This window comes from Pelobates fuscus, chromosome 3, assembly GCF_036172605.1.
Source record: "Pelobates fuscus isolate aPelFus1 chromosome 3, aPelFus1.pri, whole genome shotgun sequence".
NCBI lineage: Eukaryota > Metazoa > Chordata > Amphibia > Anura > Pelobatidae > Pelobates > Pelobates fuscus.
The window spans coordinates 260,415,714-260,438,165 of NC_086319.1; the positions used below are offsets into that span (position 1 = coordinate 260,415,714).

At 38.7% G+C, this 22,452-nt stretch overlaps 1 protein-coding gene across 2 annotated transcripts in view; it reads left to right on the forward strand.

Annotated features, from left to right (window-relative positions):
• The window catches only part of ADAM9 (ADAM metallopeptidase domain 9), a 126,891-nt gene extending 113,374 nt beyond the window's left edge, over nucleotides 1–13,517 (forward strand). For both annotated transcript variants that reach the window (XM_063448416.1, XM_063448415.1), the window contains exons 16-23: nucleotides 649–754; nucleotides 2,834–3,017; nucleotides 4,206–4,286; nucleotides 4,923–5,028; nucleotides 6,197–6,338; nucleotides 7,829–8,096; nucleotides 10,182–10,246; nucleotides 10,499–13,517. In XM_063448416.1, coding sequence (XP_063304486.1) covers nucleotides 649–754; nucleotides 2,834–3,017; nucleotides 4,206–4,286; nucleotides 4,923–5,028; nucleotides 6,197–6,338; nucleotides 7,829–8,096; nucleotides 10,182–10,246; nucleotides 10,499–10,574 — 1,028 coding nt within the window. In that variant the 3' untranslated portion in view covers nucleotides 10,575–13,517. The remainder of the gene's footprint in view (nucleotides 1–648; nucleotides 755–2,833; nucleotides 3,018–4,205; nucleotides 4,287–4,922; nucleotides 5,029–6,196; nucleotides 6,339–7,828; nucleotides 8,097–10,181; nucleotides 10,247–10,498) is intronic.
• Nucleotides 13,518–22,452: the final 8,935 nt, after the last annotated feature.

Sequence of the window (22,452 nt, forward strand, 5' to 3'; positions counted from 1 at the left end):
ATCTCCCAACCATATGAGATCCATTTAGAAAAAAAAATTTTTTGCCTCCAACATTACTGTCAAGGGGGCACTAATGCCCATGCGTATTAGGCCTCCCCATAGGAAAGCATTGAATCAACGCTTTCCTGTGGGAAATGCAGAGTGTGAGGACATCCAGCATCAATTACTGGACCAAAGGTCCGTTAACATGCAGCAAGCGCCTCTTTTGGCTGTCTGATAGATGTTTAACATTGCAGCATTAAGTGCAATAGGGACACTGTACCCAGACCACTTCAATGAGCTTAAGTGGTCTGGGTACCTATAGTGTCCCTTTAATTTTTTTCTTGCTCTATGAATCAAAAACGTTTCATGCAATAACATTTAGTCCTAGGGCATACTTTGAAGACAAGATACATATGAATTTCTTCTTCCCAACGTTCCACTGTGATTACTAGTAATCCTGTCGATTGCAGTTTTTATTGCAGTTGTAACTCAACGTCTGATCATATTAATAAAGAGTACTGTTAGGGTTACCTCAGTATTCTATGTAAATACATTTGCATGACCCTAGGGTCCTGAACCTTATTCAGTAGCCTGCTTTTTGAAATGTAGTGATTATCCTAACTTCGTTGGGTGGTTTATACCTTACTATGTATTCATATTTTGTAGAGGCTAAAGCTGCTCCTCCAATTTGCTTTCAAGAAGTGAATTCCAAAGGTGACAGATTTGGAAACTGTGGTTTTCAAGGCAACGATTATCGAAAGTGTGATACCAGGTAAACTACCAGTTTAATTGCAAACCAAGTTTAGTTGTGACCTGTGAAATTAAACAAAGATTTGCAGAGTTGCTTTTGAGATCAATTCACAGTTTGGCAATGTCCTAATTGCTTTTGAGATCTTTTGCAAGATTTTACATCTGGCTCTCCAACTTTCCCTCCATGAGTATCTCACAGTCAGTTGCCTTCAACCATTTGATCTGTAATTATTTCCAGCCATGGTCTGTTATTCTTGCCTTCCCAGTCTTCTTTCAATATACAAATCCCTTTCCTTAGTATGGAATCCATGGTCACCGCTACAAAGTCATTTTATGGTGTATTCAGAAATATGACATGTAGAACTGGCAATGTGACTACAGTAAGTTATCAAATTAACCCCTTTACTACATCATTGGTCCTAGAGAGAGCTGGTTGTGTGCATGTCATTACCATATAAATACAACAACTTTTAATTTAATGTAATGGAAAGACTCCACTTCTTTGCCAATGGCATCTATTCTACATATATTCAGTAATAAGTTGCATTAATTAACTTGATCAATAAAGCAATGATGCTCATGTTGTTTTTCATATGATATAAAGCAATATAAAGATAGCAATTCAAAGTATATAGGTTTTACCTTCCAATGTTGTGAAGTGAACCCACATTTTTCTAGAAGTAAAAGCATACTGATTTTTATAACTGGGACAGCAGGTACACAAAATGGATTGTAACTAACTGTGAATAGGAATGCTTTGTCCCTACTTTTAGTTTTGGTTGATATTAAGCACATAATGCTCCTCATTGATTTTAAAACCTATTAATTTACCCAATTAAATTGCCCCGATTTACAGCTCTCTTCTCTTTCTCAATGATTGTCCTTTCCAACGAGTGTCTTTATTTGGCCAAAGTAGAAAGATCTTTCATGATGAATAATTATTAGTTCGCAAACAACACATTAAGTTTACCTGTCAAAAACTTTGTGATGCTGTATCATGCTGTACAGAACATTTGCCATGTGGACTCTGGCTGCAATCACTTCTGGTGGAGGGTCATACTTATTCACTGCTGCCACCTGGTCATTTCATGTTCACATTGCAAAACAAAATGCTAGCAATGACTTGAAGATCTACTACACAATAAATGAAGTTTGAATTTCAGTGTAAAAAAAAAAAAGTAATTTTAGAAGAAATGGAGTCTAAGCTATGATAAACATTACATTATATTCAATCTGAAAAAGGCCAAGATTACCTGAATTTTATCCAGAAAGGTTTAATGTTAAATACAAAATTCAGTTGGGTATTAATGTCCTGTTTTATACTTAAACACAGAATTAAGTGATTCATTTTTTTTCTCATATTATTGCTATAAGTGTTAAGAATACATTGAGTATCATGATTTGACTGCTTTTGTTGAGACCTAAGAGTAGCACCTGTGAGATATTTGGGATGTCTTTAGATCTGGATTGCTCTGGTGATGTCTAGAAGGACACTATTGTAGAATACTAAGGATACATTTCTTAAACTAGAGCGTACAGAGGTACGTAACATCACTTATATAAATATAAAATACAAAACATAGTGTAATACAATAAATACTCAAATTAAAAGGGAATGGGTTAATATTGCACTCACAAAAGGACAATTGATAGCAGACCTTTAAACAATTAATGGATGTATTTTCTCTTTTTGTATCTCAGATTAGTATCAAATCATATCAAAAGAGAGAAAATAGACACACAGAGTAGCTCTTCATTGAAAAAGACACTCCATATTTTATTGCACTTACAAGATAAAAAGTATTTTGAACATATCACCAAAACTCCACTGGTTTCTCTAGCAGTCCAGATTCCAAGTGGGGGTTAAATATAAAATCAAGTGCACACAGTATAAAATTAATAAAAATGAGCACTACGCGTTTCCTCCATGTGCATGGACTTCTTCAGGGGCGAAATATGAAAGTCGTGCAGTCTCACAGCCATCACCACAATCTGAAACTTTCGGTCGTTTGCGAAGTTTAAATGTCCTGGGTAACCACTCCCTCTAGGTGCCATTAGCCAATCCCAGAAGGAGCCTCACTTACCATTCTCTCTCTTTCAGGAATGCCGTCTGTGGAAAGCTACAGTGTGAAAATGTGGCTCAACTACCAATTTTTGGTATTGAACCATCAATTATACAAACCCCAATACAAGGAACAGTATGCTGGGGTGTGGACTTCCAGCTTGGCTCTGATGTCCCTGATCCTGCCATGGTGAACGAGGGAACAAAATGTGGCGAAGGAAAGGTAGGTTAATGATGCGTACATTGTCAGGTTTCCACGCCGAAGCTTATATGACTGGTATGTTCTTTAAGTTTAAGTATGTTGTTTACTGTGACAGAAATAATGTAGAGAAGGCCCTGGTACAAGACATTTTATAGACTCCTCTTTAGAGTAATGTTGCCCACAAGGGTAGATCCTAAATTGTCATACATTGCAAAACTTTGTATCTACAATTTGCCCGTCCTTGCAGGGTTGTATTTGTGAGAACAGTGTTTGTGTGTTGGAATGTAAGCATGTTTTGTATGGTGTGAGTGTGTGTTTGAATCGGTGTATTTATGTATAGTGTTGTTGTTTGAGTACAGTTGTGTGTTCGTATGTACTGTCGCCATTTGAATGCAGTGGTGTATTTGTGTTTAGTAATAGTGCTTGAATGCAGGAGTGTGTTTGTATGTAATGTTGAAGTTTGAATGCAAGGATGGGTGTATGAATGCAAGGGAATATTTGTGTGTAGTGTGGGCTTTTGCAGTTGTGTCTTTGTGTATAGTGTTTGCATTGTATAATGGATGAGAAGGCCAACTATCCGCCAGTCACAAAATCTGTCAGCAGTAGTGGGTCTCATTTTCTCCCAGTGTACATACAGCTTCAAAATGTTGGAAAACATTTCTCTAATGAGGTTATAAAGACAGTCTTATAAGAGCTGCGTTTGTATATAATAGTTGAGACTGTGAGGAATAACTCCTCTCTACAGTCTTAGAGTATTCTATGTGGCAAAACACATTCTGCATTAAAAATACAATGTTATTATTTCTAACTAAGCCCCAAATTGCATTGCTAGCAAGTTCCTATGACATTTAAAATCTAATGGGGAAAAAAAACTTCAGGCACCAAGTGAAGTAAGTCATATTTTATATCATTCTCATCAAATAATTTAATTAGGTAGAGTGCATTTATCTTTTTAACAGTTTTCAAGTAAAACTTAGGATGTTCGTCTTCTCATAAGATTGAAAGGATGAAATACTGAAAATTCCAATCTGTGATTTTAATATGTTCTATGGGTCCTGCAGCTCGGGCAGTAACTGCCATTGCACACATAATGATAATGCACACAACTATTGACATTGCACATGCCCACAGGGAAATGCAGAAAAGTTATCATATACACACAATTTATTCTTACAACACTAGAATTTATATATCAATTCTTCTTACTAGGTGTGCCGTAATTACCAGTGTGTTGATGCTTCAGTGCTGAATTATGACTGTGATATCAAGATCAAATGTGGTGGAAACGGGGTAAGTTTTAATGGATACCCAACTTACTATATCTCTACTGGTTGAGATGCTCTTTTTAAAGGCCGTTTACATGAGACGAGCCGTGTTATATCTATGTAATGTTTCTGTGTAAATCTAAGGCACATTATTAGAAAAGCCATTATCTACAATCTTAGGCTCGCTATTACTACTAAAACATCCTCCCCAGCAATGATCATGCTTGCTGGGTTGGAACCTGCAGATTTCAGAGTAAAATAAACAGAAATTTACTGTGAGGAAAGTCTATTTAAATGAAAGAACTAGGATTAAACTTGAAAGTTTTTATCTTCGAACTGAGTGCACTCTAAACATGAGCAGTAGACCCCTCAGTCATATCTAACCATTACTTGGGTATTATACCATTTTCAGGGGCTTATGAGAATGGAAAAAAACTAAATTTAAATTTAAAGTGTAATATACACCCAAGTGTGAAAGCGTGACTACAATGCTTTTGGTGATTATTTTTTGTACCTTGCCTCCTGGATTCTCAGCAGATCCTGTCACTGTACTACCTTTGATGCATGTAAAATCTCACACTTGCAATAGGGGAAGCATCCATGAATAATAGCATGTTTTAGAGAAATACCAGTAATTCATGTTTGGATTTGTATTTTGAAGGTATGTAATAGCAATAAGAACTGCCACTGCAATGATGGTTGGGCTTACCCTGCATGTCAGGCGAAAGGACACGGAGGCAGCATAGACAGCGGTCCGACATACAATGGTAAGTTATCAGCAGTATGGACATTGGTATTGATCTACTAAAGCTGAATGAAGGAATACCCTGCACTCAAACAGCATGGTTGACCAGAGGGGTCAACACTAAAGGGATACTCTAAGTAACAAAACAACTTTAGCCTACAAAAGCAGTTTTGGTGTATAGATCATGCCCTTGCAGTCTCACTGCTCAATTCTCTGCTGTTTTGAATTTAAATCACTCATGTTTCTGTTTATGCAGCCCTAGCCACACCTCCCCTGGCTGTGACTGACACAGACTGCATGAAAATATTTTCTTTTTACAACACAAAGGGGGATATTTATCAAAATGTCCTGAGTAGTCACTGTTAAATTCTCTCATTATTTTAAACATTTATTAAAGTAATCGAAAAGTGACTAGTTTTCTCAACATACATTCCTCCAGTTTATGATAGAAATGTTCTTTTCAGAAGACCACCACATTTATATGGGAGTAAAACTTCTGCCACTTTTCTGTGGGAAATAGTGTTGAAAATATTCATAAATACATTGCATCCGCTAAAATTAGACACATATTCAAAAATGACGCTAGGGCACAAAAAAGCTACATGAAAGAAATCTGACGTATTTAAAAAATTGTGCCAATAGTTCACTGAATATTAGACAGAAAGGTATCAGAAACACTTTGATATATCTCCCCAGTGAGTTTACTTTAGACATTCTTATGTCGTGCCCTCTTAATTGAACTTTAAAAACACACAAGAGGCCCCTGCAGGCTCTAGCCTGCAATTAACCATGCAGGAAATGAGAACTTCTAAATTAAACACACCTGAAAGTAAAAAGGAAGTGTGTAGGGAGGCTGTGTAAGTTTCAGCCAAGGGAGGTCTCATAGCAGATGTTTTCCTTGCCACCTCTGTACTTCTGAGTTCTTGCATAGAGTAAATTGATTATCATTTAATCGTACACAACAACCAACAACAACCACTTGTAATGTCAATGTTGACACTGATGAGCTATTGTGGGAGCCATTATTTTTTAATCGTTCCATGTTGCCTACCCCTGTTTTAATATATTTATTATTTTAGTACCTTGTATAAAGGAACTGTAGACTCTGATTGTCTTGAGGATCAGTATTTCTGTTCAGTTCTGTTGGAGTATTGTGTATTATTGCCTTTCTTGTTTTTCTTATCAATTAGATAAAGATACATCACTCAGGGATGGCCTGCTGGTTTTCTTTTTCCTTATTGTCCCACTCCTGGCTCTTGGAGCTTTCGTGTTTTTCCGAAGGAATGAACTGAAAAGGAGATTCTGCAGGAAAAAACGATCACAAGCACATGAGTAAGTATGCATCATATTTAAGGGCTTGGTAACATTTTTGTCATTGTAATTGCAAGTTAATGGATGTTTAGGATTAGATAAAGCATCATTTTAGCAGAACTTCTCTGTTTCCTAATATTTTTCCCCTATATACTGCTAGAATTAGCCCTTTGAGAAACTGCTATGTTAACACAGAGGGTTAATCCAGCCTCTAGTGGCTGTCTCCCTGACAGAGGCCGCTTCCGTGCTTCTCACTGTGAAAATCACAGCAAGAAGACGCTGGCCGTCCATAGGAAAGCATTGAGTAATGCTTTCCTATGGGCGGTTTGAATGCGCGTGTGGCTCTTGCCGCGCATGCACATTCAGCGCTGACGTCGGAAGGAGGAGGAGAATTCCCCTCCAGCCCCTTCAGCCCAGCGGGAGGGGGGCACCTAATAACCATATAGTGCCAGAAAAAATAGTTTGTTTTCCTGGCACTGTAGTGGTCCTTTAAATCTGAATATCTGATCCCACAACATAAACCCCAGCCTATATGAACAGTACAGGCTGTGTACAGGAAAAAAAATGTACTAAAAAAATTATTAATAAATTGCAATGGAGCTCTACTGTAGTGGCATCTAAATAAAAACTGAATATCTATTCAAATCATAGGCCTAAAGCTGTGGCTCATATAGTCCCCGTTTAATCATCTGACTTTGCAATTCCTATATTGTTATTGGCTGAACTCCTTTCCATAAATAAAAACCTTGTCTCCTGTTTGGTGTAGCGATGGGGGGGAAAGCTTTCAACGTTTGATAATTCACATATAAACTGCAGCACAAATGCAGCTCCAAACCACCTGAGAAATCTAGTATTGGAATACTTTGTGGCATATCCACTACATTTGTGGTATATCCACTGAGGAGGTTGATATATGGGATAGGTATCTGGGAGACTGTCTCACTGTTGTCCAGGAGCAAATGCACAAAAATACTGTTTAGAAGGTTTACTACACCTGTGAAGGTTTTTCAGATGTGAAAGATACCCTCCAGTCTATGTTGGAGACAATGCAGTTATAAAGGCAGATATTGCTTATTAATTGTAGACATGCATCATATGCAATACTATGTTTCAGTTTGACATTATTATTATTGTTATTATATTTATAAAAGCGCCAACAAATTCCGTAGCGCTGTACAATGGGTGGACTAACAAACATGTAATTGTAACCAGACAAGTTTGACGCACAGAAACAGAGGGGTCGAGGGGCCCTGCTCAGTGAGCGTACATGCTAGAGGGAGTGGGGTAAAGTGACACAAAAGATAAGGGAAGTATTAGGGAAGTAGATTGGTAGAAAAGTATTCAATGACTCAAAGACTTATTGTGAGGTTTTTTTGGAGCCAAAAACAGTTTAATTGATATGATTTTGTGAAAAAGTGAGTGGAGACTGTTTTTTTTGTGAAAAAGGGAAGGGAGTTTAATTAGTTTTTCCTTGTTATGAATTCATATTTGAAATGTACCTCTCATTTCAGAGTTGATAGAACAAACCAGCCTGGAGGGCAGAGAAATGCAGCAGGCCCACCTAAGAATGTACCAAACCAAGTACCTGGAAGTGGGGGTCCAACCACAGGTCCCCCGAGGAATGCACCTAATGGTCCACCTGCCAGGGTTCCACCAACCACAGGTGTTCAAAGGAATGCACGAAATTTTCCACCAGTCGGGGGGCAACCTGGTAACCCAAGAAATATGCCTCCTTCAGGGCAACAGAAACATTTTCAACCTACTACCAATCGTGACACTGTAAGTATTTTGTTGTGTGTAAATGTTACTAGCCTAAGTGCTAGTGAATAAATATAGTAATATTGCAGGCAAGTATTTCATTCTTCTATCTGAATTTGAAATGCTGTGTGTACATCTGAGATAAAGAGGCAAGTGGCAAGTTCTGATAGATTATGCAATAGAGACCTGCAAAAGGGTTTAATTGCTGCATTTTAGAATACTACAGCATGTCTCAAAAATGTATACACATTTTAACAGCTGAAAACTCACTTAATTTCTGGTTTAACAGGCACAGACAAAAAAAAGTATTTATTTCTGTAGATTCTTTTCCATTTTGAAAATGAACTGCATGTTAATAAACACTTTATAATCATTCAAAGTGTGTATATACTTTTGGGATACCCTGTATATCGTCCAGTGAATAGGGGAGCTTGGCATATGTAAACCAATGGAAGGCTAATCATTATGGCTGTGAAACAGTCACATGTTAAAACACGCTCTGATTTATGATGGACACAATGCAAGCATAAAGGCACGTCTCTCCACATGTTCACATGCTTCATTGTTGTCCATACTGGTGAAAGGCCTTCTCATCAAATTATATATATTTTTAAATAAATAGAAGCAGCAAACCCTCTAAGAGGTGGTTAATAAGAAATAAAATAGGCCTGGGTTATTTTTCATCTACCTTGCAGACAGCTACAACAACAGCAGTGGGACCTTCCTCTTACCTAGCGCCGTAGGGCCAGGTTACATGGGGAATAGGCTTGAGCAGATGAAGGCAGGCACCCAGTGTTAGAGAAGTGGCATGGGTCCACAGGGGAGCTTAGTTAGGCTTCCTTATAAGACGACCTAGGAGGGCTGAATTACATTGATTCTGTTTGCTCATCAGGCCCAGCCAGCACTTCAATGTACATGGAGCATTTAGGCCTTTCCTTACAAGGAAAGGTTAAAGGATCTTAACATGTATAGATCGGATGATAGAAGCATTTAAATACATAAAGGGAATCAACACAGAAAAGGAGGAGACTATATCTAAAATAAGAAAAACTAACACAACAAGAGGACATAGTCTTAAATTAGAGGGGCAAAGGTTTTAAAATATCAGGAAGTATTACTTTACTGAGAGGGTAGTGGATGCATGGAAAAGCCTTCCAGCTGAAGTGGTAGAGGTTAACACAGTAAAGGAGTTTAAGCATGCTTGGGATAGGCATAAGGCTATCCTAGATAGAGTAATGAAAGTGTTCATAAAATTGGGCGGACTAGATGGGCTGAATGGTTCTCATCTGCCCTCACATTCTATGTTTCTATGTTGATAATTGAAGCTAAAGACCATCAGAGAAAGAGGAAGTCTGACAACACTCTGTTTCATTGTGTCCTTGGCAATTACTGCCCCGGAAGACAGACCAGTACACAGACCTGTCTTTTGACTTGAGGCATATACATTTTAACACCCAAAATTGAGGTATTGACTGGCTTTAGGTGGGTGTCAGCCAGTCGCAGCAAAGTAAGCATTCTTTTTCAAGATTGGTTGCTTTTTTTTTTTTTGCTTTTTTTTTGCACCAAAAATCTGGACATGCTTACTTACTGTCTCAGCAGCTAGTCCAGCAGCAACCAGATACTTTTAAGAAAGGGGGAGGGAAAATGCAGACCAATATATTGTTTAAACACAGTTATTTTAAATGTGTAAGTTTTTTTATTTTTTTATTGTAGATTATACTGTTGGGGCACTGCCCCTGTGGACAAACATTCACTGTTTGGTTGCGTTTGGAGTCTGTTAGTAACCGTTCCTCTTCCCCTCCTTTTCCATTCCCCTTCTCTGCTATACTTTTTATTCAGATTCTCTTTTTATTATGTTAGTATACAATGATTTCCTCTCTGACTTAAAATAGAATATAAAGGACAAGCAACAAAGAAATTGGGCCTCTATGTAAATGCAACATATCAAAACTCATTTTATTCCGTTTACCAATCCCCTTAAGATCCATTTACAAAGCAAGCTGCAGATTAATGTTATTATATAAATTACGTAGCTACAAAAGGATCCTAATCCGTTGTGAGGTAGATACTTTTGAAACTACCATTTTTTGTTTTCTTCTCCTCCAGCCTCATAACGAAAGCAATTTTGCTGTACCAACATACACGGTGAAGCAGCCACAGCACCCATCCAGGTTTGTACCGAGTCCTACCTTGTCCCATCTACTGTAATGTTTCCTATCTGAACCAACAACTCTTTGTTACTCAATGTTTTTTATCTTTATGACCTCATGATACTTTGTAGAAATTATTCCTGTAACTAGAACAGTGTAGCCAGTGCCAGTATTAAGAATTAGCCAAAAAGACAATTTCACTGTTAAAAATATATCTAACATAATCCTACTACTAAAGTTAATCAATAACAATGTGTGTAATTGTTCTTACAGACCGCCACTTCCTCACCAAAGAGAAGCACATCCCAATGTCACCCCATCTCGCCCACCTCCTGCACCTCCAGTATAACCACCAACCTCCAGTCTTTTTAGAACTTGTACACTGAGTGCATCCTTAATTCAGGGAGAGCCGTGGCTTTGGTGAAAAAGACTCTTGTCCAGAAGGTGCATTTGACGGCCAAGTGTGACATCTAAGGGAGATGTAGCAATCTACTTTCAGGGTTGCTATCAAGATGCCTGCATCATAATAATGAACCCCACACGTCTCAAAGCGCATAACATTTCCATTGTCCTGTCTCCAAAAAAATGGTGTACATATATATATGCACTACAGATTAATATTATATAATGTATGCACTCAAAATTTCACTTTTAAATTACCGTAATATCCCCATATCTGATTTTGGTGTTCGAATTTTCCATCCACACCAGAACTCTCCAGATTTGTATTAAAGTCATTTCTATCTCATAAACAAATGCCTTAAAAGAGCCCAGGTGTAGAATTTCACCAGTTCTCTTACCTCATTTAAGACATACGCCATGTCTAGTCCCAAGTGAGAGTCACTTACTGATAATATGTCTGGGTATTTTCTGAGTCTGAGATTGTAAGATTCCGTTTGTTAGTCAACTATTACACTGTGAATACACAATTGATATATGCTGGACGATAGGCTTGTGTATGCTTCAACATAATTAATATTCTATATCGAAATAGTATCCTACATTTTTAAGGAAAATTCAGGAATAAAATATATGTATCTAAAGAAAGCTATAGAAAAATACCCGAAAACCTTCTGTGCAGGTCTAATTTTATTTTAATGAAATGTTCAAATTTGAAAACCTAAACTGCACTATTCCTTCTTACTCTTTCATTTAGACAATTTGCAGATAAGTGTTACACAGCATTTATCTTAACCCTACACTTGTAACCACTCACAGGTCCTTAGATTGAGAATATGGCTCGTTTGACCTGCAGGCGATGTTTGACATTTTACTGGAATCTTTATATAGCCTAAATCTGTTTAAATTGTATTTGTTTGACAGATGGAACAAACAAATGGAGATATGCAAGGTATTTTAAAAGAGCCTTAAACTATTACCCTCGCAATCATTACATTTTAACCTCTGAAGTTCATATATGGCTGATTTATTTGTGTCTCATTCAGAGTTGATTTTGAATATCCATTATATTAAAATCCCTGATTAAAAGTGTCTGATTAAGGTATGGCTAGGTACCCCACTTGTATCCAGCTGCTATTAGCTACAATTCACAAAATCCTTTGGAAGCCTATGGTCAAAATCTTTTTCTTTTTGCCAACCTAAACTTTAGACTGCAAGGGGATAATAGGCATAGGTGAATGAGAATCAAGGAAGTTGTAGAACGTAAATAAGTTACCAATCACAGACCTGAAGTGAGTGTACTTTTTACAGAAACTCATTTTAGAATATGGTGTATAAAACAGAATAATCTTACTTTATGATTGATGAATTGCATTATATTCTGCAGATTGCATCTTAGAATGCCACTATAGCTCCCGTTGATCACTCCTTACAATACAGCTAATTGATTGTTTTTATATTTCGAATAATACTATACTTGAAGTCGTTAATGGTAAAGACATTTTAAGAATGTATTTTTAGTTTATCACCCTTAGCTGATCTTGTGATTTTGAATTGTGAAATGTAGGGATTTTTTTTTTACAGGAAGTAGTAAACTTAATTTTCTGGCAATGGGACTTCCTCAGAAACTGCAGTATCAGTTAAAAACTTACTTTGCCAGAGTCCAGGTCCCACACAGGCCACTGAAAAGCAATTTTGTACCTTCTAGTCCCTGAAACCTAGACATTATTTTAAAGGTGTTTGGTACAGGAGTGCTAAGCATAAAAAAAATCAAGTTGGTGCTACCCAAAAGGAGATCAAATGCATACCTCCAAACTAGAGGATGTAAAAATACAAAAACAAACACAGGGTGATGGAGGATGGGGCCAGAATTGCAGCATGCAACTAATGCAGTGCATTGGTGATGAGAGGCATGCAGCAATGCGAGCTTATCAGCCCAGCATATTAGCATGCTAGATTGACAGACAACCCTTCAGGCCAGCTGACCAAGCGTCCTTGTACAGCGTAGCAACAAAATGGTGGCAAGTGACCAGCAAGCAAGCCAACCAAAGCCCTTGCACAGAGTTCTGCAGAAGTGGTGTTGCATTGGCAAAGATAGGCTCACACTATCTTTGTCCATGCTATTTTGTAATTTGTGTAGAAATGGTACATACAATTTAAAACCCAAGATGGCTAGACAGTTGTCCCACATCAGTAGTGTCCTGCTGGACTCAGGACAATGGGAGGGAGGCAAACTAAGTTGGGAAAAGCAGCCCTTTTGCAGCATTCCTTGCACACTGATATGTGGAGTGCCAGCCAGTTTGCACGCATGGTGCATTTGATATAGTCGTACGCTGCATGCTTTTTAGAGGAACCACATGTGACACTTATTCAGGCCATATTCTATAGTCAAATAATACATGAAAATCCTTCAGCATTGCTGTTTTGTGTTTTCCCAGCTAGTGATTTAGGTCATTTGTTCACAATTCCGCTGTCCATTTCCACTTGAATAGCAATTACACTTTTCTAGAGCACTCACTTTATAGATGGGTGTGACAAGATTAGAGGGTCACGCATAGAAACAATGTACTAACCTTTTTTATTACAGCATACATTACATTTTTTCCCCATTTCTTTTAGCACAATGTATAGATGTTTTAAGTGATGCACAGCAATTCTTTAGCCCATTTATTTAACGTGGAAAGAGCTCATCATGATGAAATCAGTAACACCTCAGTTAAGTTGCACATTTTCGAAGAGTTTTTTAACACGTTGCACCAGGAACACTCCAATTAATATTGATAGCTATATCTACATTAAATGCACTGATTGACAGAGGACTGCATTGCAGAACACTTTGGTACCCAAAGGGTTTTGTTCTTGTACAGTTAACAATATAGGTGAAGCTGCTGTGAAATTACCATAGGTAATTGGTCGCATTTTAATCTTGTTTGTTGTTTACTGTACACAATAATAACTATAAAATGTATGGTGTAATTAAGTGTATTTTACGAACTATTCCCATGATTGTAATGCACTAAAGTTCAGTAAATTCTAAGCATACAAATAGACAGTGTCTTGCTAGGAAACTAAAGTATAGTAGTCTATAGCTGGTACATGAAGGAAATGAAAAAAGTTACTCTATTTTGTAATATATTTCTGTTCACCAAATATATTTCTTACATAGATTAGATGTACATGAAATCATATTGTGTAGGGAGCAAATAAGTATTTTTTAATTTAATTTCTTTTACCACACTGTTAAGGCCCACATTACCTTTTTTCCCCATTTTAATTTTGTTATTTTCTTACCTCACTTTATGGACCCACATTAATTGTTTTCCAATTTTATTTTTATATATTTTTTTTATTTTTTTTTTAACCTCACTGTTAAGGCCCACATTACCTGTTTTCCCTATGGGCCTTCACAGTCCAGCCTAACTTGGCACATAAAACGGTACACATTTGTAAATAGAATATAGATGAAATGATAATATAGGCCCAAATAGAATTTAGTTAAAAAAACAAACTCTGTATAGCTTTGCCCACCACCTTGTAATACTGTAAAATCAAATAAAAGCATATACAATTAACCTAAAAAGAAACATTTCAATATTTGATTTGTTTCACTAGACATATGATATCATGATGTAGCCCAGGATTAAAGTAGATTTAAGTACTGTGTTTTTTTTTTTTTTCTATTTATTAGATTTATTGACCGGAAATGTAGCCTACAGTTTGTTTCTATGAGCCCATGGCAATCACAAATTCCCATTAAATAAATACACTCTCATGGTATTTTATAATCCATTGATTATATAATTATATAATTATTTCTTAGTCTGAGCGACAGTATTAAATGAAAATGTGTTTCATGTTTTAAGTTAAGTGATGAATTCCATCAACTGTCATTAATTCTAGTAACGTTATCTAAAAGAACTCTTCCAGTTGGAGTTGGCCCATTTATTTTTATTTGTCATTCATTCTATATAGATGCATTACAAAATAACATGCAAAAAGTTATTGTAACATAACAAAATCTAAAAATGTCCTATGCATAGCCAACAGGTGTGCTGCAAGACTAGAGCAGGAAAGGGCTTTGAGTGGCAGATGTGCGTGTCGTTTATGTTGGAGGCCACAGTAGGCTAGGCTTATGTTTTCAGCAATCTTTAAAAATTCCTGAAGTTAAAAGTAATTGTGAACAACGAGAAGGCAACCTGGATCACCTATGCAATAAGTTCCTTTTTTATTGTTCCTCGAAATGTCTCTTTGAAACTACCAATATGGCTTATGCACTAGTTCCACACTCCTTTAGTGAGTCCACGCATTGTGGACTGCACTTTGCATTGTGGGAGTGAGCATATGTGCTGTATTTTTAAGGGCCTTATTGGTGAAAGAGGAGGCAATCAAGGTGTATATTTGTTTGCCTATAATTTTGCAGGCAGTATGAACACTGTATACTTTGAATAAAAATTTGAGACAGACCTCGTCTTCTATAGTTCCGCTAAGCATAAATTAAGCATCATCGGTATGGTCCATTGTATTTTCTCTCCAAGCGGGAATTTACCATAATTAAAGGTACACACCATGCAGTCTACACTTAATTACACTGTACCAACTTACTTAATATAGTGCAGAGAGTTGCATTCCAATCCACTATTATTTTTCTTCCATGTGATATCTTAACTCCTATCAGTAGACAAAGGTGGGTTGTCATTGGGAGCCCACAAAACAAGTCATAGATTAAGCACGGCTATAAAATAAAGACCACTATTGTTTTATTTTACATTGTATGCATTATTCAATCAGGATTTCAACCAATCACCCTCACCATGTCACTTAGCAATACTTTACAGCATTTCTCTTATTACAATGTATCAACATTGATATTATAGTATAATGACACACTGACCTTTTAATTGGAAGTAATATATATGTGTGTATGTACTAGAGCACCTCTCAAACTCTTACAGGGTTATTCAATAAACTGAGAATAGATATGGAATTCTCTTAGATTGAAGACCAAAGTAGCCAACTGTTTTTGCTTAAATTGCGAAGTTCACTTTGATTTCCCATCTATTCTCACTTGCGTGAATAGCCCTATTAGTCTCTAGTGCTTCCCAATAATGATGTAGTAAGATGTATGTGTTTAGCATCAGAGGTATGTTTTATTTAACTTGAAATCATGGATCTGTACATAGCATTTTAAAGACACATATCTAACAAAAAAACAGGCGCTGTGTTCTTTTAAATACTTAAATTCATACAAACTCAAACCTGTAGTAGACAAGTATGTTAGCATTATTTATTTAGTAATGTAATTAGTTACCAGTACTACTACATGCTATGATCTCATTTAAAATAAATTACAGATCTGTTGTTATCATATTGTGATCAGGGAAATGTTCTCGCCTAATGTTTTTTTTTTTTTTTTAAAGAAATCATTGTAATCACCTAGTCCATATTTCCTAAATATAGTTTAGTTCTGTTTATATCTTCAACTTTTCTTCCCTTTACATGTTATGTACTGCTTGATTTTATTGAAGGGCTTTGATTTGTGTCAAATAATTGCACACCATATTCAATAAAATGTTTTGTAAGAAATGAAAGATTTGTCTGTGTTTCTCTCTCTTTTTACTTGTTTATTTTTTGGGGGGTTGGGGTTTTGTTCTCCCACTCCTACCCCTTTTCCTTAGAGTGATTTTGTCACCTGCATACTACTCATACTCTTTTTAAAGAACATGAAATTTAATCTACATATTTTGCTATCGGTTTTGCTAGCAAATGTATAGATTGAAAGAAAAATATTTGAAATCTAGGTTTTTCTCCCACCTGCCAATTAATTCTTTGGCATTGACTGTGTGATGAAGAATTTATTTTAAATGCATATTAAAGATTAAGCATATGACAGAACAGGTGACCGTTCACACTGTAAGCATCCATACTTCATTCATAGTTTGGTATTATTTTCGGGGAGAGGTGGGGTTTTCACCTGTCACCTCCCTGTACATCTGGGCTTAGCTCAAGGTAGAGAACATCCAGCTGTTACCTGGCAAACCACAGGTAAGGTATTAAACCGTCTGGATTAGCAAACAGTGTGGATGGTTTTTCTGGGGTCCAGTGGGGACCGGGCTGGCTAGCTACAGGTCAAGGGCAGGAGCTGTGATAGCTGTTGTGGGCTAAGCTACTCCACTGCGGATTACCATTCACAAGTAGTGGGAGGAAGATCACTTCCTGTAAGTGCTGTAATGTATAAGAATGGTCCCTCGCTACCTTTTTTGCTCTAGCAGATATCTGGAGTTCCACTAGGACTCCTGGTAGGCCAGAGCCTGTTTGGCTTCCGAAATTCGGGACTTCTGCACTTTGGTTCGGTACTTCCGAAATTCGGCACCTCGGCTCGGCTCTTCCAAAATTCCTGACTTTGGCAATTTGGGACTTCGGTTTGGCACTTTCGAAATTCGGCAATTCAGGACTTCAGCAATTTGGTTCAGTTCAGCAATTCGGAAATTCGGCAATTCAGCACTTCGGAAATTGCCGAAATTGCTGAAATTCATCCGTATTTAAATTCGGACCGAAACGAATTGCACATGTCTAATGAGGGGGAAGCTTATGCTACAGCTCTGTGTATATCTAGCAGTGTGGGTGGTTTTTCTGGGGTACAGTGGGGACCGGGCTGGCTAGCTACAGGTCAAGGGCAGGAGCTGTGATAGCTGTTGTGGGCTAATCTACTCCACTGCGGATTACCATTCACAAGTAGTGGGAGAAAGATCACTTCCTGTAAGTGCTGTAATGTATAAGAATGGTCCCTCACTACCTTTTTTGCTCTAGCAGATATCTGGATTTCCACTAGGACTCCTGGTAGGCCAGATCCTGTTTGGCTTTAGTATCCTTGAGTGCCGTGCAAAGGCACCGTACTATAGGTTGCCTACCCCTGATAGATCTGACCAGGGCCGGCCTTAGGCATTTAGACGCCCTGTGCGAAAAATCTTCACAGCGTTATGTTTGTGTTGTCTGTGTATGTAATAGTACGTGTGATGACTGTGTGTGATATGTATGCTATGTGTGATATTTGTAATGGGTATATTAACAGTGTGTGATATGCGTGTATTGGTTGTATGTGACACACACACACACACACACACACAGAGTCAGACGGCCATACACACACAGGAAGACATCCACACACACACAAGCAGACAGTCATACACACACACACACACACAGACACACACAGGCAGACAGTCACACACACACACAGACACACACAGGCAGACAGTCAGTCATACACACAGACACACACAGACAGTAATACACACAGAGGCAGACAGTCATACACACACACACACACACACACACGCAGACAGTAATACACACAGACACACACACAGTCATACACACAGAGGCAGACAGTCATACACACACACACACACACACACACGCAGACAGTCATACACACAGACACACACAGGCAGACAGTCATACACACAGACACACACAGGCAGACAGTCATACACACAGACAGACAGTCATACACACAGACACACACAGGCAGACAGTCATACACACAGACACACAGAGGCAGACAGTCATACACACAGAGGCAGTCATACACAGTCACACACACAGAGGCAGACAGTAATACACACAGACAAACACACAGAGGCAGACAGTAATACACACAGACACACAGTGGCAGACAGTCATATACACACACACACACACACAGACAGTCATACACACACACACAGACACACACAGGCAGATAGTCATACACACAGAGGCAGACAGTCATACACACAGACACACACACAGAGGCAGACAGTAATACACACAGACACAGTGGCAGACAGTCATATACACACACACACAGTCATACACACACACACAGGCAGACAGTCATACATACACACACACACACACACAGAGACACACACAGGCAGACAGTCATACACAGGCAGACAGTCATACACACAGACATACAGAGGCAGACAGTCATATACACACACACACACACACACACAGGCAGACAGTCATACACACACACACACACACACACAGGCAGAAAGTCATACACACAGACACACAGAGGCAGACAGTCATATACACACACACACAGAGGCAGACAGTCATACACACAGGCAGAGAGTCACACTCACCTGACAATCACACAGTTACCTGTGGAGTTCATTGTTGAGGCAGTGCAGCTCCTGGTGACTGTTTGGTGGGGAAGCAGGGACTCCTTCCTGCTTCCCCTGCAGCAGTTTTCCGGCGCTTTTAGCTCCGCCCCCGCCGCACGGTAAGCTCCGCCCCCGCTGCAAATGTAAAAAAAAAAAAAAAAATTTTTAATCGGCTGTGCGGCCGCACGGCGCCCCCTGCTCCATGGCGCCCTGTGCGGCCGCACAGCTCGCACACCCCTAAGGCCGGCCCTGGATCATCTGACATATAATGGGAGATACAAACATATACATTTTTAAGCCCTGCATTCAAACCCCGGCTACTCCTGGGCGGCAGCAACAACACAAATCACCGCCATGTTACAATGTTGCCACCCACCCAATGTGTTCCCTATTAAGGGTTAATAAGTGTGTAGGGGTTTAGTAAAATACACCTGTCTGTCTCTTTAGAGATTTGATCTATTAGCTGAAATCAGCAAGGTAAATTGTTAGTGTAGGACTTATGTAAAAGGTTGCATTGACATGGCAGATGATCGTACACTTGGCCATTGGAGTGATAATAAAACACCTCCAGTTATTTAAATGTTCGTGGAGATTTTGGATAGTGCGCATGTAACTTTTTTCCTTTGATTTTTAATGAAATGGGAGATCTTGGTAATTATTTTGAAGGGAGCTCTAACCTGACATTGATCCTCCACAACAAAAAAAATGGAAGAAAAAAAAAAGCATGCAGTTTGGTAGCATATCATTAGTTATGATCAGCTAATTGTTTTGTTATAATAAGCAAAAAGTGGACAGCGCTAAAATAAATCAGCACAATTCCAATATATATGTGTGTAACCCCTCCAGCAGCAATCAACCACACAGTGAATACAAAAGGAGTATTCCTGACCCCATAGTGTTAAAACCACCATCTAGTCCCCCTGGGCCCCTCATGCCTCCATAAATATAGCAAAATCTTACTTGTATTCAAGCCTGCTGTTTGACTTAGAAAAACAAGCTGTCTGCTGACATCATCTGAAGTGGTAGCCTGATCCAATCACAGTGGGTCCCCATAGGATTGGTTGACACTGACAAAGAGGCAGATCAGGGGCAGAGCCAGCATGATGCAAACACAGCCCTGGCCAATCAGCATCTCCTCATAGAGATGAATTGAATCAATGAATCTCTATGAGGAAAGTTGAATGTCTGCATGCAGAGGGAGGAGATACTGAATGTGTGGATGCATTTTAGGCAGCCACGACCCAGGAAGGATCTCTCTAACAGCTGTCTGAGGAGTGGCCAGTGAAGTTATCACTAGGCTGTAATGTAAACACTGCATTTTATCTGAAAAGACAGTGTTTACAGCAAAAGGCTTGAAGGTAATGATTCTACTCCCCAGAACAAATTCAATAAACTGTAGTTGGTCTGGTGACTAAAGGGTTCCTTTATTGTAGAGCAAAGTTCCAGAAAAAAATGCCTACAAGAAAAATTAAATAAAAACAAAAAACACGTAGTGAAACCATCTGATATGATTTAAGTAAAGGGGCATACACTTGAAAACACATTTGTAGAATATATTCACATGTCCCAGAGCGTTATCAATTTCTTGGAGAGGGAACAGATCTCACAAATAGATATGCAAAGTGGCACTTAAAACTTCTTACCAAGAATGCACTGTATAGGAGACACAAGCAGGCACAGTATGAGAAATCCTTTTTTTTTTTTTCCACACAAATGAACGCCGATGGTGTTTTTAAAACTTTTGCATTTATATGAGTTTTCTTCTGTGTATTCCCACCTTTATGCAAGTAAGCGTGATTTTATCTGTGTGAAAATAAAAGATTTTAGGGCTCCCCAAAAAAAAAAATCTGCACTCAGGCGTCTGTGACCCTAGGATCGGCCCTGGTGGAGAAGGTGGGGCTGAAGCTTTGTAGTAAAGTATACAGGCAACACACTGGAAAATATTTATTGAAAAATGTGTGTGTAATTGTGTGTACTTTTGTCTGTGCAGTTGCCCCTCTTGCTTTCTATGAACTGTCTGACAGACCAAAATAGGCAATAGCAGAGAGGCTTGTCTGTCTAAATGGCTGACATTACAGTAATACTGATGTGTAACTATTAATATTACATTATCACACATTATATCACACATAGTCTGTTCTTCCTGCTCCTCACTACTCGTGCGAGCCCTCGGGTGCTATTCGGGTGCCAGAATATGACGTCATTCCGGCCCGGCATCACTAAACTGCACGCGCGGGCAGTGAGGAGCAGGAAGGGAGACCCCAGGGAGAGGCCCCACACCAGCCTCCAAAGTTATGGAGCAATCAGCCATAAATAAAATGATTTGTGTGTGTGTGTCTGTCAGTGTTGCGATGGCAGTGGCTGGACAGTGGAGGACCTGAAGGGTGCACATAGGCAATCAACGCCACATCACATTCCGACGTGACGTCAACGTGCTCCACGTTCACAGGGTTTTAAGGCGTAGCGGGAGGATCCGCTTTGGCACAGGGTGTGGATGGCGCCATTGGGTGTATACCAGAGACGCAGACTGGCAGCAGCAATGTGAGTGGAGTCTGCATGTTGGCTAATATTGTGTGTGGGGGTTTTAAACAGGGGGGGACTGGGGTTTAGTAGGGGGGGGGGGACTGGGGTTTAGTAGAGGGGGGTGCTGTTTTTTTTTTTTATATATACTGTACTTTTCAAAATAAACCTACACAATTTTTTTTTTTTTTTTTTTTTTCTGTGGCCCACATAAACTTGAACCTTGTATATTTGGCCCGGGCTAGTCTTTGAGTTTGACATGCTTGCTGTGCATTTCCAATTTCCTTGCATGTAGAGCCCAGCATTGCGCCATCTGTTGGTTGCTATGTGTAATGTTTACCTTCCCCAAGTCTAATGAATGTTGCTTCCTCTTCCCAAAGGTTCGAACTCCTCCCAATTGTCAGTAAATACGCTGCATGCTTCCTGGTACTGTTATTGTCACCTAGTACTGATAATGCGTGTTCAGGTAAGATAAGAGATATCATTGACAGAGGTAGGCATCAATGAGCATCATACCTGTCCTGCAGGAGAGAATGATCAGAGTTGCAGTCCATGTAAGTATCCTAAACTCACAGGAGCTGCGAGTGAGCTTGTAAAACTTTATTGGATGGCAATGTGTGAGGCTTTACAGCTGGCATGTCAGCTATTCTATTGAATTTACTAGAATAGCTTGTTACTTTAACTAGTGTAGCCAGATCTAACACTATAACTGCATCAATCAGATTTAATTCCTTAAATTGCATCTGTTTTTATATAGAACACTTTAAGAGGAGTTGGCTAGCAGGATACCCTTTGTGGTGATGGTGGGGGGTCTAAAATAAAATGGACTTTATTCTAAAGTCAATCTCTGAACAACAGCACTGTGCAGACATCAGGCAAGCAGCGATATTAATTAAAGTGAGAATTCAAAGTGCATTACAAAATTAAGGCCAAAGTAGCCGAGCTGGAAACATAGTTGGTTTAGACAGTTTCCACTTTCGAATTCTCACTTTAAGGATTAACCCTGACCGTGTAGGAATTTACTCCTAGCCTGCCCCTTGCTACATTCAACAGTGTTCAGCAGATAATAAGATGTCACTTTGTGTCTTGAAACATAGATTAATCTAATTTATTCTTGCCATGGGACTTTTTATCTGATCAGTTAAACCAGGG